At 48.4% G+C, this 15,037-nt stretch overlaps 1 protein-coding gene and 1 pseudogene across 10 annotated transcripts in view; both read right to left on the reverse strand.

The window, feature by feature from the left end:
• The window catches only part of DEPDC5 (DEP domain containing 5, GATOR1 subcomplex subunit), a 72,760-nt gene that overhangs the window by 41,415 nt on the left and 16,308 nt on the right, over window positions 1-15,037 (reverse strand). For all 10 annotated transcript variants that reach the window (XM_044929886.1, XM_044929884.1, XM_044929885.1 and 7 more), the window contains exons 11-24: window positions 14,019-14,088; window positions 13,051-13,123; window positions 11,662-11,765; window positions 11,247-11,321; window positions 9,807-9,941; window positions 9,016-9,077; window positions 8,804-8,877; window positions 7,969-8,038; window positions 7,739-7,775; window positions 6,742-6,862; window positions 4,003-4,223; window positions 2,625-2,828; window positions 1,733-1,868; window positions 437-534 (exon numbers count right to left, since the gene is read on the reverse strand). In XM_044929886.1, the coding sequence (XP_044785821.1) occupies window positions 437-534; window positions 1,733-1,868; window positions 2,625-2,828; window positions 4,003-4,223; window positions 6,742-6,862; window positions 7,739-7,775; window positions 7,969-8,038; window positions 8,804-8,877; window positions 9,016-9,077; window positions 9,807-9,941; window positions 11,247-11,321; window positions 11,662-11,765; window positions 13,051-13,123; window positions 14,019-14,088 (1,480 nt within the window). The remainder of the gene's footprint in view (window positions 1-436; window positions 535-1,732; window positions 1,869-2,624; window positions 2,829-4,002; window positions 4,224-6,741; window positions 6,863-7,738; window positions 7,776-7,968; window positions 8,039-8,803; window positions 8,878-9,015; window positions 9,078-9,806; window positions 9,942-11,246; window positions 11,322-11,661; window positions 11,766-13,050; window positions 13,124-14,018; window positions 14,089-15,037) is intronic.
• On the reverse strand, window positions 13,124-13,324 carry LOC112580031 (annotated as a pseudogene).

Below are 15,037 nucleotides of genomic sequence, written 5' to 3' on the forward strand. Positions count from 1 at the left end.
ACCTCAGGCCATCGGGCACTAGATCCCAGAGGCTGGAGACCCCTGCGTAAGCGACAAGGCCACCCTTCTCTTCTCCAGTCTCAAACCACACTGCTCCCTCTGGGTCTCTGATCATTTTTATGGGGGGGGGGGTCCCCTTCCACATATAATTGAAAGCTTCCAGGCCTGGTGTGGCCCTCAATAGTGATCTCATAAGCAGCCCTCAATCACGACTCACTGACAGACCAATGATAAATGTGTTCCCGACTAACATGTTCTCAGCTAAAAACGTAACGTGCAGCCCATTTATAATTCCATGCATTATTAGAAGCACAGCTTCTAAATAGGTCACCCGAAATTGTGGCTGAAATGATCCCAAATAGACATGGCCCTGCTTTTCCATCCCCATGTCGCTCCCAGGGGTGGGCCTGCTCAGAGCGTCTCCTGGGCGAGTTACCTGCACCACTGCCACGGAGCAGGCTGACCGAGAGCTCCTCCGTCCCAGTGAAGCTCAAGAAGGACGTGCCGTCACCGGGCTGGCGGGAAGTGCTGTGCCTGCAGAGAACAAACAGAGCCCAGCCGCCTAGCTTAATGTGGATCATCACCTCTTTTATCCTGTTCACCCTGTCTCTGGGGGGTTTTCATCAAAAACAGGCCTGAACATTCGGCCACATGGGCTGGCAAACACTGAGATCCACATCGCAGCTGCCAGGCTTCGGGATTCAGAGCGCATGCCAGCTCTAGACTCTCACCCTGGCACCCCAGCTGCATCCCCATCACCATGCCAGATGCCTGCCCTCTCCATCCTAAGCCTGCCCCTGCTGATACCCACAGCGGGACGTGAGGTGCTTCAACAGAGGTATCACATTAAGCCGGTAAAGAGGGTCACGCCCTGCTTGTGTCCCACATCCAGCCCATGGGATGCTGGGACAGCTGGAAAGGGGCCAAAGATTGCACCTTGCAAGAGTAATGCATCACAGAAGATCCAGTATAGCCTGGGCTAGAGCACGTCAAGGTTTAAATGACTTTCTTCCTAGGCTGACTCTCTCTGGATGCCTTGTAACACATTTAGAACCCCGGTTCAAAAAGACTTGTTTCTATAAACACAGGCCTTGGTCTCCATTGTTTTAACTTATTTACTTTTTATCAAACAAAATTTTAATAATATAGAAATATATAATAGTCTTTGATCAAAAATATCACTTGAAAGTCAGTAGTACCCGTCTTGTGATTTGCAATTTGTCAACCATTGCTATTAAATAAATTCTTATACAGTGGTTATTTTGAGATCCTAAACAATACAATAAAATATGAAAAACAATTAAAAAGATAAATATTTGCAGTGAAGGCATGACTCTAATTCTTTTGGGATACCTTGCTTTCTGCATTAACCCAACAGTGGGATTCCTCAATGACCAAAACGACAAAAGTCACAGACTGACTGCCCAGAACACACAGCAGGAACCACCCGCCCTGGAATTCATTTTCACCCTTGACTGAGGATCAGAAGTAACTCATGTCTGCGGTTGACACAGCGTGTTTTGAATTAAAGCAGAAGCCAAAGCAAGGGCCTGGGGAACATCTTTGGCAAAAACACCCCAGGCTGTCTCTGTCAACGGGCCCAGGGAAGGGCACTGACAAAGGGTGGTGCTGCAGCCCCACCACGTCCCCGAGTCTCCCGGACGTGACGCGTCATGGGCAGCCCGTTCCGCCATCACCCTGGCACCTCCCAGAGCCCCAGGCCCAGCCTCACCTGCCGGCGGCCTCGTGGTACGCCAGCTCCAGCAGCTCCGCGGAGGAGTGGGTCAGGTCCCTCTGCCCGCTGCCCTGCAGCTCTGCCATATTCTGTCGGGTCTGGTGATGGATCTGAATGGCCTCTCCCGACGGTCCTATCCAGACAGAGACCCATTGACCTATCGTCCCCCCAGAAGCCAGAGCCACACTCTACCTCACACTGTCTCTCTTCCTGCTGCTAGGACACGAGCGCTGGAGAGGCTGAAAGGCAACCACAGCACAGAGGAACATCCTGTCCTCAACCCTCTGGCTCCCAGACAGGACATCGCCTTCTCTGAGCAAGGCTTGTCCTCCTGTGAGGCCTCAGCCTAAGAATATTGCAGGGGACCTCCCTGGTGGCGCAGGGGATAAGAATCCGCCTGCCAGTACAGGGGACGCAGGTGCAGTCTCTGGTCTGGGAAGATCCCACACGCCTTGCAGCAACTAATCCTGCATGCCACAACTACTGACCCCATGCTCTAGAGCCTGAGAGCCACAAGATTAGTTCAGCAAAAAGAGAAGCCCCGCACACTGCCAACTAGAGAGTAGCCCCCACTCACCACAGCTAGAGAAAGCCTGCATATAACGATGAAGGCCCAACACAGCCCAAAATAATAAAAGAAAGAAAGAATATTGTGGGAGGCTTTGTTTCACACACATCAAGTGAGATACAGTAGAGAAAGACAACAGCATAGGAGGCAGGGGCTCCTCCCAGGAGGCTTAACACAAGTCAGACAAGAAGAACACATGTGGCTGTCCCTGCCTCCAGGTGCAGAGAAGGATGACATCTCTGACTGAGGCCAAGCAGGGACGGGTGCTGAGGGCCAAGACTAGGAGTTCCTGGCCAGGGCTCTTTCCCAAGAAAAACTTACCCACGGGGAAAGTGTGCATCCAGCGCCTCCTGTTGGACGTGAGCTTCATGGGCATCCGTGAGGGCGCAAAGGGGTTAATCAGTGCCCGCTGGGGCGTGTACCCCCCGGGGCGGACGTGCAGCATGGACTCTGCGCTGCCCACGTGGAACCTGCCCGGTGCGCTGGAATCCCGCTGTGGCGGCTCCATCATGTTCTCCAGGACATCTGCCAGTTACCGTGGGGATGAGGGGGGAGCACAGAGAGAAAGCACAGGGTCACGGGGAAAGCAGGACTAGGCAGGAGAGTCTCTGAGGCCGACAAGGACCTTGGAGGGTGTACATGTGAGGGAAATGGCCAAATTATAGAGAAATGAAATACTGGGTTTGTTTACTTATTAAACACTTAAGAGAAGGAGGTTCTGGTCCCTAAATTACTAGCCTGGTGAAGCTACACCCAAAGCCAATGGGGAGGACCACACATTGCCTGGATACCCTGGACTCTGAGCTGGATGCAATGACTCCATGGAGCTGTCTCCTCTGGGGATGGGGTGGGTGTATTCTGTATACGGGAGGAACAATACAGGTAGGTATTTGGTGACCAGAAGCAGGGACCCTGGCAGAGACAGCCAATGTGTTCAGTTCACTAGACCCGTTTGATTTTCCTCTGAGGCTCACAAGGAGAGGGCAGTTTCCAGCCCCTTTGCACTGGGGCTACATAACAGTTCCAGTCAGCAGAGCACAGGCAGAAGTGGCCTGTTCCACCTGAAGGTCTGGACCACTGACACCTCCACTCACGATCTCCATTCTCCTCTCCCCTGCTGTGGAAACTCTGGAGACCTGTGTTGATGACCATGGCATCCCGGGATAGAAGGAACCCCAGGGCCTAGGTGACTGGGTGGACAGAAACCCCCTCCCACTGATGCAGAGGCCTGGAACATGAATAAGCAATCAATGTGACTGTGTTTAAAAAAATAATAAATTCATGGGAGGAAAAAATGAGGAAATGAGTGTATCCAGCCTTGACCAGGCATGGAGATTGCACGCTATTTAGACCCAATCCGTCCCACGCAATGGCAGACAGGTCCCTAACCTGGGTGGATCAAAGAGTCGAAACCTACAACCAGGTCCCCTGGGGAATGTCGCATGCCCACCAAGCAAACACCCAGGTTAGAAAGTGAGTCCAGGGCCTTCCCTGGTGGTCCAGTGGCTAAGACTCTGTGCTCCCAGTGCAGGGGGCCTGGAGCCGATCCCTGGCCAGAGACCTAGACCACACGTGCCACAACTAAAAGAGATCCGAACAACGAAGACTGAAGTGCCCGAGTGCTGCTGCTAACACCTGACGCAGCCAAATAAATAAAGACACAAAAGATGAAGACGGCTGCCCAGCCCTGCCCTCTGACCTCGGGTGCTGGTGTAGCCCAGGGAGCTGCTGACTTCGTACTGGTGCAGGTGGGGCTGAGGGATCACCAGGATGTTGGCGCTCCTGCCCAGCGAGCTGTCGTCAGACGCCTGGCTCCTCACCTCCTCCGTGGGCAGCGTCCGGCCGGGCAGCGAAGGGCTGGACGAAACGTCACAGGAGCTGGCGCTCTTCCGGCTGTGACTCTCCCGCTCTCGCACAGACCTGGCAGGCGGAAGACCAAGTCACTGTCTCCAGCCCAGGCTACATGGAAGACCAGTAATGATAACCCTCCATGGGATCTCTGGGTGGGAGGTGACGCAGGAGGTACTCTGCCCTGAGCAGCTCCGGGAAGAAACAGGGGAAATGATGGACAGTCCTCCCGTGGCCGGAGTCCTGGGATCAGAGCCTTAAAGAAGCGATCCCTCAGTCTGACGCCACCTCATCCCACCATCAAGCTCAAGTCACGGAGAATGGAGTTTTGACTTGAGGTCACCCAGGAGGAAGCACACAGCACCACCTGAGACATCTCCTGGCATCAGAAATTGAATCTAAATCTCATTGGGCCTCCAGAGACAATTGCCAGTTTACAGGAGACTCAGAGACGACAGGGCAAGTTAAACATAATAAGGGAGATAAAGAGCCAGAGGAAGAAAAAGCAAAACACTCTACAGTCACAGAAAGGACACAAGATGAAAGCCACGTGTGCACCTTCTTCAGATCCCAACCCAAGCAAACTAACCGTAAAAACTGCATTTTTGAGACAATTGGGAAGTCTGGAGAAGGACTGGCTATCAGAGGATATTAGCAATCAGTGTGAATTTTGTTACCAATAACACAGGTACTGTGATCATGTTGGGTTTTGTTTTTTGTTTTTTTTAATTCTTATTTGTTAGAGACACACACTGAAATATTTACAGGTTAAAAAAAAAAAGGGTATCTGAGATCTGTTTTAGAATACTCCAACGAAATTTCAAATGTGGGAGAAGTGATAAAACAAGATTGACGACATGCTGATAACTGTTCATTTCACTAGTCTCTGAAAGTTTCCTTAATAAAAGTTAAAAAAAAAAACAAAAAAAACAGCATGCCCTTATTAAAACATGAAACTCCCTGAGAGGGGAGCCTCTGGAAGTGGCAGGAAGAAGGATCAGAAGGAGAGAAGTCCAACGGAAGCAAAAATTCAGAATGAAAGAGTCAGCAACTGCCCACAGGGCTGCTCCTGTGATATCAGAGCTATTCTCTCTCTACCTGGAAGAGTTTTAAAGTGAGAGCTTAAATGGAGCCTGAAGATAGACCCCAAGGGCAGACTGCACATTCCATTATTCCAACAATAAATATTTGAGCACCAGCACATGCTCAGCCCAGTGGATGGACAGAGCACCGATTAGGGCACGGCCTATGCCCTCAGGGAACACAGTCTGAGTCTCTGGGACATCGGGTCTTGCCATCTTTGGTCAGAAGAAAGAAAACCAAGGATCCTGGACCCTGGACATGTTCGTAGATGCTCAGAAGAAAAGCAGCACCACGCCTGAGGCAGCACCCACGTGCAGCGAGCTGCTGCTAACAGCGCCACCCTGAGCTCTGAGCACTCTCGGGACCAGACATCAGGATGGGATGAGGGGAGTGGACACAAGAGCACGTGGCTAACCCTAACCCGTCTGTCATGATGTGAAGAGACAGGGGGTTTTTCCAGCCAGTGGTACTAAGTTACAGCATACTTTCCATACTAAGAAATACAGAAAATAGACTGGCAATGCTTGGTCAACGAGGGGGAAAAAAAAAAAAAGCTAGAACTCTGTTTCCCACATTCTAAAAAAAAAATCTACACAAATCACTAAGCATAAAAACTAAGACTATAGGGACTTCCCTGGTGGTCCTGGGGTAAGGGCTCCAAGTTTCCATTGCAAGGAGGTGTGTTGTTTGATCCCTGGGAATCGCATGCCACAATGTGCAGTCAAAAACAAACAGACAGACAAAAACCAAGACTAAAAGAACTAGGAGAAAATATAAAATACACATCTTGGATCTGGGATGGCTTTCTTACACTAGACCCAGAAATGAATGTGTTGGTAAATCTAAACACATCACAATGAAAAACTACTGTGTGACCCAAATACCAGGGAGCAAATTTCAAACACAAGAGTTAGAGAAAGAAAAGTATCTTGCCCTCTGGGAATAATAAACCTAAGAGAAACTCTGGACGCTGGGATCGATCTATTGCTCTATCTAACTTGGTGGCTCAGACGATAAAGAATCTGCCTGCCATGCAGGAGACCTGGGTTTGATCTCTGGGTTGGGAAGATCCCCTGGAGAAGGGAATGGTTACCCACTCCATGATTCTTGCCTGTAGAGTCCCATGGACAGAGGAGCCTGGTGGGATACAGTCTGTGGGGTCCCACAGAGTTGGACACGACTGAGTAACTAACACACTTTCACTTTATCTATTAGGGGCTGCTCAGTGAAATGAAGATTCTAGAATTCACAAATTGCTCCTCTTGACTAGAAAAAGCAGAATGCTCTCCTTATTTGCGAACACTTCATCATAGCAAACATAGCTAACCAAACAGCTAGGCCAGAGAACGGGAAAACAGACTCCCTAACGATATACATACTAAGGCTTCCATTTGGCTCATTTTAATTTAAGATATTTTCAAGGTTGCTCTCATGCAGGTCCCTCTGGGGCCTCGGGTTTTCCTAGTTAGTTTCTACGTCCACCCCCAAAGCACATCTGGCAGAGAACCTGCAGGTGCCGAGGCGCTGAGCCCGGGAGGGGCCGGGGAGCCTGAAGACTTGTGCGTCATAAGCATCGTAATCCACCTGGATGGGAAGGGCGTTCTCAGATTCTTTGGGGGTACCGAGAGCTGAAACACATAAATAATATCAACTGTCATCAAAACACACTTCAACAAGAGGCCTTCGGATGGTCTTCATCAAAATCTGCAAGGTGTAGGTAGGTCATCATCAGCATCTCCGTGTGAAAAACAATGAGATAATAACCCATGATCAGGTTGCGAAGATTAAATGATTTTTGCATCAAAACGATAAAGAAATTACTATTTACAAGCACTAAGTAAAGCCAGATGATGGCACCATTTCTTTCTGTGATCCCATTGTTAAAAAATAGCATCTTAGTTGGGTGGGGAGTGGGTGGGAGGGAGGCTCAACAGGGAAGGGATTTATGTATCCATACGGCTGATTTGCACTGTTGTACAGCAGGAGCTAACACAACATTGTAAAGCAATTATTCTCCAATTAAAAGAATAAAAAAATCAATCATAAAAAATGGTACCTTAATGGATATATTGCAGAAGGAAATGGCAACCCACTCCTGTACTCTTGCCTGGAGAATCCCATGGACAAAGGAGCCTGGTAGGCTACAGTCCATGGGGTCGCAAAGACACGACTGAGCAACTATGTGTGTGTATATATATATATATATATATATACACACACACAATGTGTATATTTAGTCCTTTAAAACTTTCCACCCCATTCCCATAACCAACCTATGGAAAATAAACACAAGATTTTGAAAAAAAGAAAAGTTTTGTTATCACCCACTTTGCAGTGGGTAATGACAAAAATATATGCAGTCATTAAGGGACCTTCCAAAGGTCACACAAGGGGAATTCAGGTCCCAAACTTGGCCATGAACTTTTTATTCAACCTCACAAAATCCTGTTGCCATGGCTCAGTTGACTTCCTAAAAGTGATGAAAGAAGGAAAAAAATACTCACATGTATCACGGCCATTTTTTGCTTTCTCACAGGTGGGCTGTAAAGTTAAACAGATAGTTAATCACTCCTGGAATTTGCCCTGCTGTTTATTTATTCAATGCAGAAGACTATAAAATCTTAAAACGAATTTCTCAATTGCTACTCATGATCACTGGGGAACAGGGGTATTTTAGGGCCAAAATAACAATATCAGTGACAGTCCCCAAACTCTGCTGGTCAATGAAACCTACCTTCTTTCCTGCCAGTTTAATTCGTGGTGTGAAACTATTACAAAAGAGCTGGCTTTTGGATGTGTAGAAACTGTGAAAGAAACGGACAGGGTCACTCATCTAAACCCCTTTCATTTTTTTTTTTAGTTTTTAAAAAAATTTTTGACGGTGCTGCATGGCATGTGGGATCTTACTTCCCCTACCAAGAATCAAACCCATGTCCCCTGCAGTGGAAGTGCAGCGTCTTAACCACTGAACCACCAGGGAAGTCCTCAAACCCCTTTCATTCTAAACCTCCAGACACAATTGGAATCCCAGGCATCGATCAACCCTCCTAGGAACGCTCACTCAGCCCTCACTGATCTTTCCAATTCTAACTTTGCTTTGTAATTACTAGGAAACATTGGTTACATTTTAAATTATTGATCTATTCCTTTTCCCCATAAATTGTTTCATGTGTGCTAGTCTTGATTTCTAAGTGGTCTAGAACCTCCTCCTCGAGCTGAAATCAGCAGGAACACGGAGGCCTGGTCCCAGTCAAGAGGAGGCACAGGGAGCTTCCTACAAACAGAGGGACCCAGGCCCAGGCATCAGTCATCTGTGGGCTGTGGGAGTCGGAAACTGGTGTGGAAATAAGTCCTTCAAACTTGGTCTCGTGCTTTTCATCACAGACTGTAATTATGTCATGGCCATGGCTTTGCATATAGAGAGACCTGAAGCAAATATTACAACTTAAAGTTTCCACACTTTCTTGACAAAGGATTTTATGGTAAGAGCTCAACAGGTTTGCAGAAAAAAACGGCAAGGGAGCTAACAGAATCCCTGATCACCTACGGTGAATCCAGCTCTTGCTCACCTGTGGTTTATCCAGTGAGGGATGTTGTAGTCATCCCCCAGACGGGAGTCGTGAGGGGCACTCCGATTGTGCAGCTGAAAGGGAACAGAGCATGGACCAGGTGAGCTGGGAAGCAGGCGGGACCTGGAGCCACCCAGCTTCTCCGATTCTCACTATTCAAGACCACCCTGCACTGGAGGCTGGCTTTTAGCAAGCAGTGCGAGATCAATCACCTTGAACAATGGGACAGCGTGCAGCGGCTGCTCCCCCATGCACACCAGGTCCACACCGATTCCTAAGGAACAAAAGGGAGAGTTGGGGGGTGCACGTGATTTAAGTGGGGTCAGGGTTCGAGACACAGCTGACGTATCAGCGCTGCCCATGGCAGGTCAGAAGGAAATAGGTGCATTCCGTCTTTCTAACTTTCACCAAGTCCACCTGCAGCTGCCACTAATCAGCGCTTGACAATCCGCCTCTGACTGCCTTGCAGGTCGTGATCTGTCGAGCAGACCACCATGCGGCCATGAGCACAGTTTCAAGGCCAGAGAGGAAAGGGAACCCTGCCAGCTCAGTACAAAGCAAAACAATTCCATCAGTTAACAGAGTCTCTTTACTGGCCGTCAGGACTCATGTTCCCAACTTCGTCTTGCTGTTGGAACACAAATCAAGCTGGGGAGGGGCGCAGCTTGGGGACATGGCGGAGGGAGTACCAGGTGATGCTCTGGAGCTTCCCAGGACGGGCTGATGGGCACTGGATCCTGGAAACAACCCCAAAGGGGTTCTCCAGCAATAAGTACGTTTGGGACACTCAGGGCGCCAGTTGTGTCCTTTAGAGGCAAGCAAGACACTCTGACACCTTCACACTGGCAATGAGGAACTGTGCCTGACTGCATTCCCAAGCCAACCGACCATGGGACTCTTCATCACCTGACGTTACTCAGGTCCCCAGTCCCGATACTCAGAGCCCTAAGGCTAAGCCAGGCTGTAAACACAGGGACGCAGGGCAGCGCCCAGGGTGCAGTACCGTTATCTATCATCCGCTGCTTGGTCAGGATCATGAGCAGCCGGTCCACTTCGAACACGCCCACCCCGGGTGTGATCACCACAGACATCTGCCCGGTTCGGTCAAAGTTGCGGTTGATGTAGTGCTTGTCAAACACTTGAAACAGAGCAAAAAGTCCTCCGGTGAAGATGCTACAGCTTCTCAGAAACCAGCCCATGGCAAGCGTTCCTGTTCTCTCAGACCCGATTCGTCCACGTCCCTATCAGAACGCCTGCCACCTCTTGGCCTGAATTCACGTCTGTCCTTCCCCTTCGATGTTAAGAGCTTCTTGTGTACAGCTCTATGTCCCTGTCACCTTCGTTAATCCCCCTCTTCAAGGGCGTATACCTAGCTTGTGCAGCCTTGTGTGAGAAGTGAAAGTGTTAGTTGCTCAGTCGTGCCCAACTCTTTATGACCCCATGGACCATAGCCCGCCAGATTTCTCTGTCCATAGGATGTCCCAGGTAAGAATATTGGAGTGGGTTGCCATTTTCTCCTCCACGGAATCTTTCTGACCCAGGGATAGAACCCATGTCCCCTGCATTGCAGGCAGATTCTTTATTGTCTGAGACACCATGCCCAAATTTCATGTGGTTAATTTAAACCATCCATAAATGGATCTGTATTGCAACTTAGAAGAATCAAATATTAATTAAGACAGTATTCGCTGCTAAATGTTACATGGCAGCCTGGAGGGGCAGGGAGTTTGGGGGAGAATGTATGTGTGCAGCCGAGTTCTTCTGCTATACATCATGCTATTAACCATGGTTCCTCTTGGGAAGGCTCTGACAGTGGAGGGAGAGGGGAGATTTTTATTTTACTTGAAGTACTTTTCTAGTATTTGAATTCTAGGAACATGGGTTCCTTCTGTCATTTAAAAAAAAAAAGGTAGATTTATAAAAGTTACTTAGAAGCAATTGAGGGATGGAGTGGAAAATAATAAAAACACAGTTTTTAGGAAAATAAAGGACCCAAGGAGGATTGCCTACAGCTCTTTACCCTTGGGACAGCATGAGACAAGCAAGTCAACTGCCAACAGAAGTCCCAAGACCTACATGGTGGCCATTAAATCCATCCAATCAGGACTTCTCTGGCAGTCCAGTGGTTAAGAATCCGCCTTTCAATGCAGGGGACATGGGTTCGATCCCTGGTGGGGGAACGAATATCCCACATGCCACGGAGCAACTAAGCACTGCAACAAAAGAGCCCACATGATGCAACAAAGATCCTGCATGCTGCAACTATGACCTGATGGGCCAAATACATAAATATATAATTTATAAAGTTACTGCTTTCAGTTAATCTGTGGGGTGGCAGCTGGGGGCATCACCAGCTCGGCCTGGGTCTCTGCACATCAGTAAAGAAACGTACACGGTCACGTGGTCAGCGAATGCCCACACACCACGGCTGCGCCTCACTCACCGTTGAAGGACAGGTTGATGGCCTCCAGATAGTTTCCTTGTGCTGAGGTAGCATTGTCTCCCTGGGGAAAGCCCTCTGTAGCAGAAGACACAGACAAGGAACAACACCTCGTGAAAGACGGACCCGTAAGAAATGAGCGGAAGGTGCCTGGCCCCACAGGCCCCGGCCCTGCAGAGGGGACACGACTGAACCTACTGCACGCACAATGACCAGCGGGACCCCACCCTGCAGAGGACATGACTGAACCTACTGCACGCACAATGACCAGCGGGGCCCCCGCCCTGAGACACACACCTGGCCAGAAGCAGAAGCCACACTCGGCACTGGGAGGGAGGCAAGCAGGAACTTCTGCGTCCCCCAGCCTCCACCCGACCCCTCCCCTCCCAGCACACCTCCCGGCACCTCAGTGCAGTACCTGCCTGTTCCAGTCGCACCAGCACTGGGTACTGGATGAAGAGCTTTTTGATGGTCACGAGGAGTGAGGTCCACTCTTCCCTCCTCTCGTTCTGCACCACCACCCTGAAAGGAGCACCATCACAAGGTGGGTACCAAGCAGCAACGACACATGGGACATCGGGTGCCTTACAGGGTTTCACGGAAAGGGGAAGAAGGGATGCCTGGAGCTGGGGTCATTTATCATACAACAGTACATGATGAAGTCAAATGTGTTTAACAAACATTAGCAGACTGGACTTCTCTAATGGTTCAGTGGTTAAGCATCCGCCTGCCAATGCAGGGGACAAGGGTTTGATCCCTGGTCCGAGAAAATTGCTTATGCTGCTGGGCAACTAAGCCTGGCACCACAACAAAGAGTCGCCCCCACTAGATGCAACTAGAGGAAGACTGAGCACAGCAACGAGGACTCAGTGCAGCCAACAATAGTTAAAATGTTTTAAAAAACAGCAACATTGAGAGGAGGGTTACAGAGACTTTCCACATATTCCCTCCCCTAACACGTGTTTTGTCCTCCCTTCCCGCTACTCTGATCAATATTCCTCATTGGAGTGGGGCACTTGTTGCGATTCCTAAATCCACAGGGACACATCATCATCTGAAAGTCCCCTATTCTTTAGGAACAAAATGCTTTAGTATCTGCAATTTGCTCTAAAGTAAAATTTAACATACACACACAAACACAGGTGAAGCAAACATGGAATGATATTAACTATTTAATCCAGGAACTAGGGGTATGGGTTCATTATATTTAGTTCATTCTTCTTTTCTGCGAGAATTTGAAATTTTTCACAATAAAAAGCTTGGGAAGTTCAAAAGCAATGTGATACCCTAAATTGGATCCTGGAATGAAAAAAGGTGCATAAGTGGAAAAACTGATGAACTCTGAGAAAAGTCTGAGATTTAGTTCATAGCAATGTACCAGCGTGAGGTTTCCCAGGTAGCTCAGTGGTAAAGAATCCACCTGCCCAGCAGGAGATGGGGGTTCGATCCCTGGGTTGAGAAGGTCCCTTGCAGAAGGAAAAGGCAACCCACTCCAGTATTCTTCCTAGAGAATCCCATGGACAGAGGACCTGGTGGGCTACAGTACATGGGGTTGCAAAAGAGTTAGACAAGACTTAAGCGACTGAGCACACACTAGTGCTCATCTCCGAGTTTTAACAGATGTACCTTGGTTAGGAAATGTTCAGAGGAAACTGTGTAAAGGGTATATGGGAACGCTCTGTGCTAGCTTTGCTACTTCTCTGCAAACCTAAAATTATTCCAAAGTCAAAAGGTTAATTTTTTAAGTTAGATAAGAAACAAGCAAGGAGGAAAAAAGGCAAAAAAAAAGCAAAGCACCCAAACATACTTGTAAAAGTCTTCATAGAATCGCCCCTTGTGATCCTGCCTAATTGAGGCTCGGTTTATTTCAGGAAATTCATCTGAAATAGAGAAAACAACATACGTAGATCAGATTGAAGAAATTCAGTTTCTCTGCTCCCCCTTCTGGATTGAAGAACTACATCACACAAACACACACAAAAGATAACTATATTTCTATTAAGCTGCGAACAGTTTTCAATTAGCAATAATGGCACCTCAGATAAACCTCATGGGCTACGATACTGCCACGGCGCAAAACTAGGTTGGTTTTAAGATGGATCACAGCCCAGAGACCTCTTGCATTGACTAATGGACTGAGTCATTTTCCACTCTATCCTATCTTTTAACCGAAAAACTGGGAGAGATGGAGCAGGAAAGAAAAAACGATACAGAGTGAATCAGGATGGACATGTGGAAAGCTTAATAAAAAAATAACTTTAGGAACAGTTAGAGAGATTGGGATGGACATGTACACCCTGCTCTATTTGAAATGGATAACCAACAAGGACCTACTATGTAGCAAAGGAACTCTGTTCAATGTCATGTAGCAACCTGGATAGGAGGGGATTTGGGGGAAGAATGGATACATGTATATGTATGGCTGAGTCCCTTCACTGTTCAGTTGAAACTATCACAACATTGTTAATTGGCTCTGCTGCTGCTGCTGCTGCGAAGTCGCTTCAGTCGTGTCCAACTCTGTGCGACCCCATAAACGGCAGCCCACTAGGCTCCCCAGTCCCTGGGATTCTCCAGGCAAGAAAGTGAAAAGTGAAAGTGAAGTCGCTCAGTCGTGTCTGACTCTTAGCGACCCCATGGACTGCAGCCCACCAGGCTCCTCCGTCCATGGGATTTTCCAGGCAAGAGTACTGGAGTGGGGTGCCATAATTGGCTCTACCCCAGTACAAAATAAAAAGTTAAAAAAAATATAACTTTGTAAGAGAAAGAGTTACTCACCAAGAGATTTCGCATCATAAAAAGTCCTAGAAAACAGGACCACTGTCACTTCATGACTGCAGTTCTTCTCCTAGGCAGGAATACAGAAAAAGAGGGCTCAAGTTCAATCCATTTACTTCACCATGAAGCAGCCTGCGTGAACACAGCAGTCTCAGCTCTGGGAGGCAGAGGCTCAGGTATTGGGTAACCTCCTGTAACTGTAGGCTGCATAATACAGAGGACAGAGTGCTAGGCTGACTCATGGCCCTGAAATTGACCACTACATGACCTTGGGAAAGTTATCTGAAGTCACCGCAAATCACTGGATTTCCCTGGTGGCCCAGTGGTGAAGACTCTGCGCTTCCACTGCAGGGGGCATGGTTTCCATCCCTGATTGTGGAACTAAGGTCCTGCAAGCTACGCAGTGCAGCCAAAACAAACAAAAAAAAAGACTGCAGATCACCAATAAGGTGGGGATGTCTCCTTGCTGTGATGTGAAACAGACCAGCCCCCTGTCAGAGGATCCTGGTATTTACACCTGCTTCTCGGTGTTTTTTAACCTTTTCAGGACTGTGGTTTAGAGAAGAACAGAACCTAGGGTAGTGGGATGCCAGAAGCAGACACTCCTGCCTACTTCCAGGGTCACGGGATGGGGACTGGATGCTGCTTGAGATGCAGGGGTTGAAATCAAGGCAGAGAATTACCTTTGGACTGGGATGGGGACGAGTGAGAATAAACATTTCCATGCAGTCCAAGTTCAATGTTCTAGAAGTAGGGTGTTTACAGACGGCATGAAATTTGGCCTGCACCAGGGAGTCAGCAAGCTCAGTATCAGTTCCTCCTGGTCTTTGAAAACAGAAACCCACACTAACCAACCTCGACTCAAACTCAGCCTACTGATTGCACGATTCAGCAGTCATCATATAAGGAAGACAACATAACGCACATTGCACGTCACCATACGGTCTTCACAGCTATCTCTCAGGCAGACAGAAATCCCTAAATACAAGCCACAGGACCAAGGGCACACCTTCACTAGC

This window comes from Bubalus bubalis, chromosome 17, assembly GCF_019923935.1.
Source record: "Bubalus bubalis isolate 160015118507 breed Murrah chromosome 17, NDDB_SH_1, whole genome shotgun sequence".
Lineage (NCBI taxonomy): Eukaryota > Metazoa > Chordata > Mammalia > Artiodactyla > Bovidae > Bubalus > Bubalus bubalis.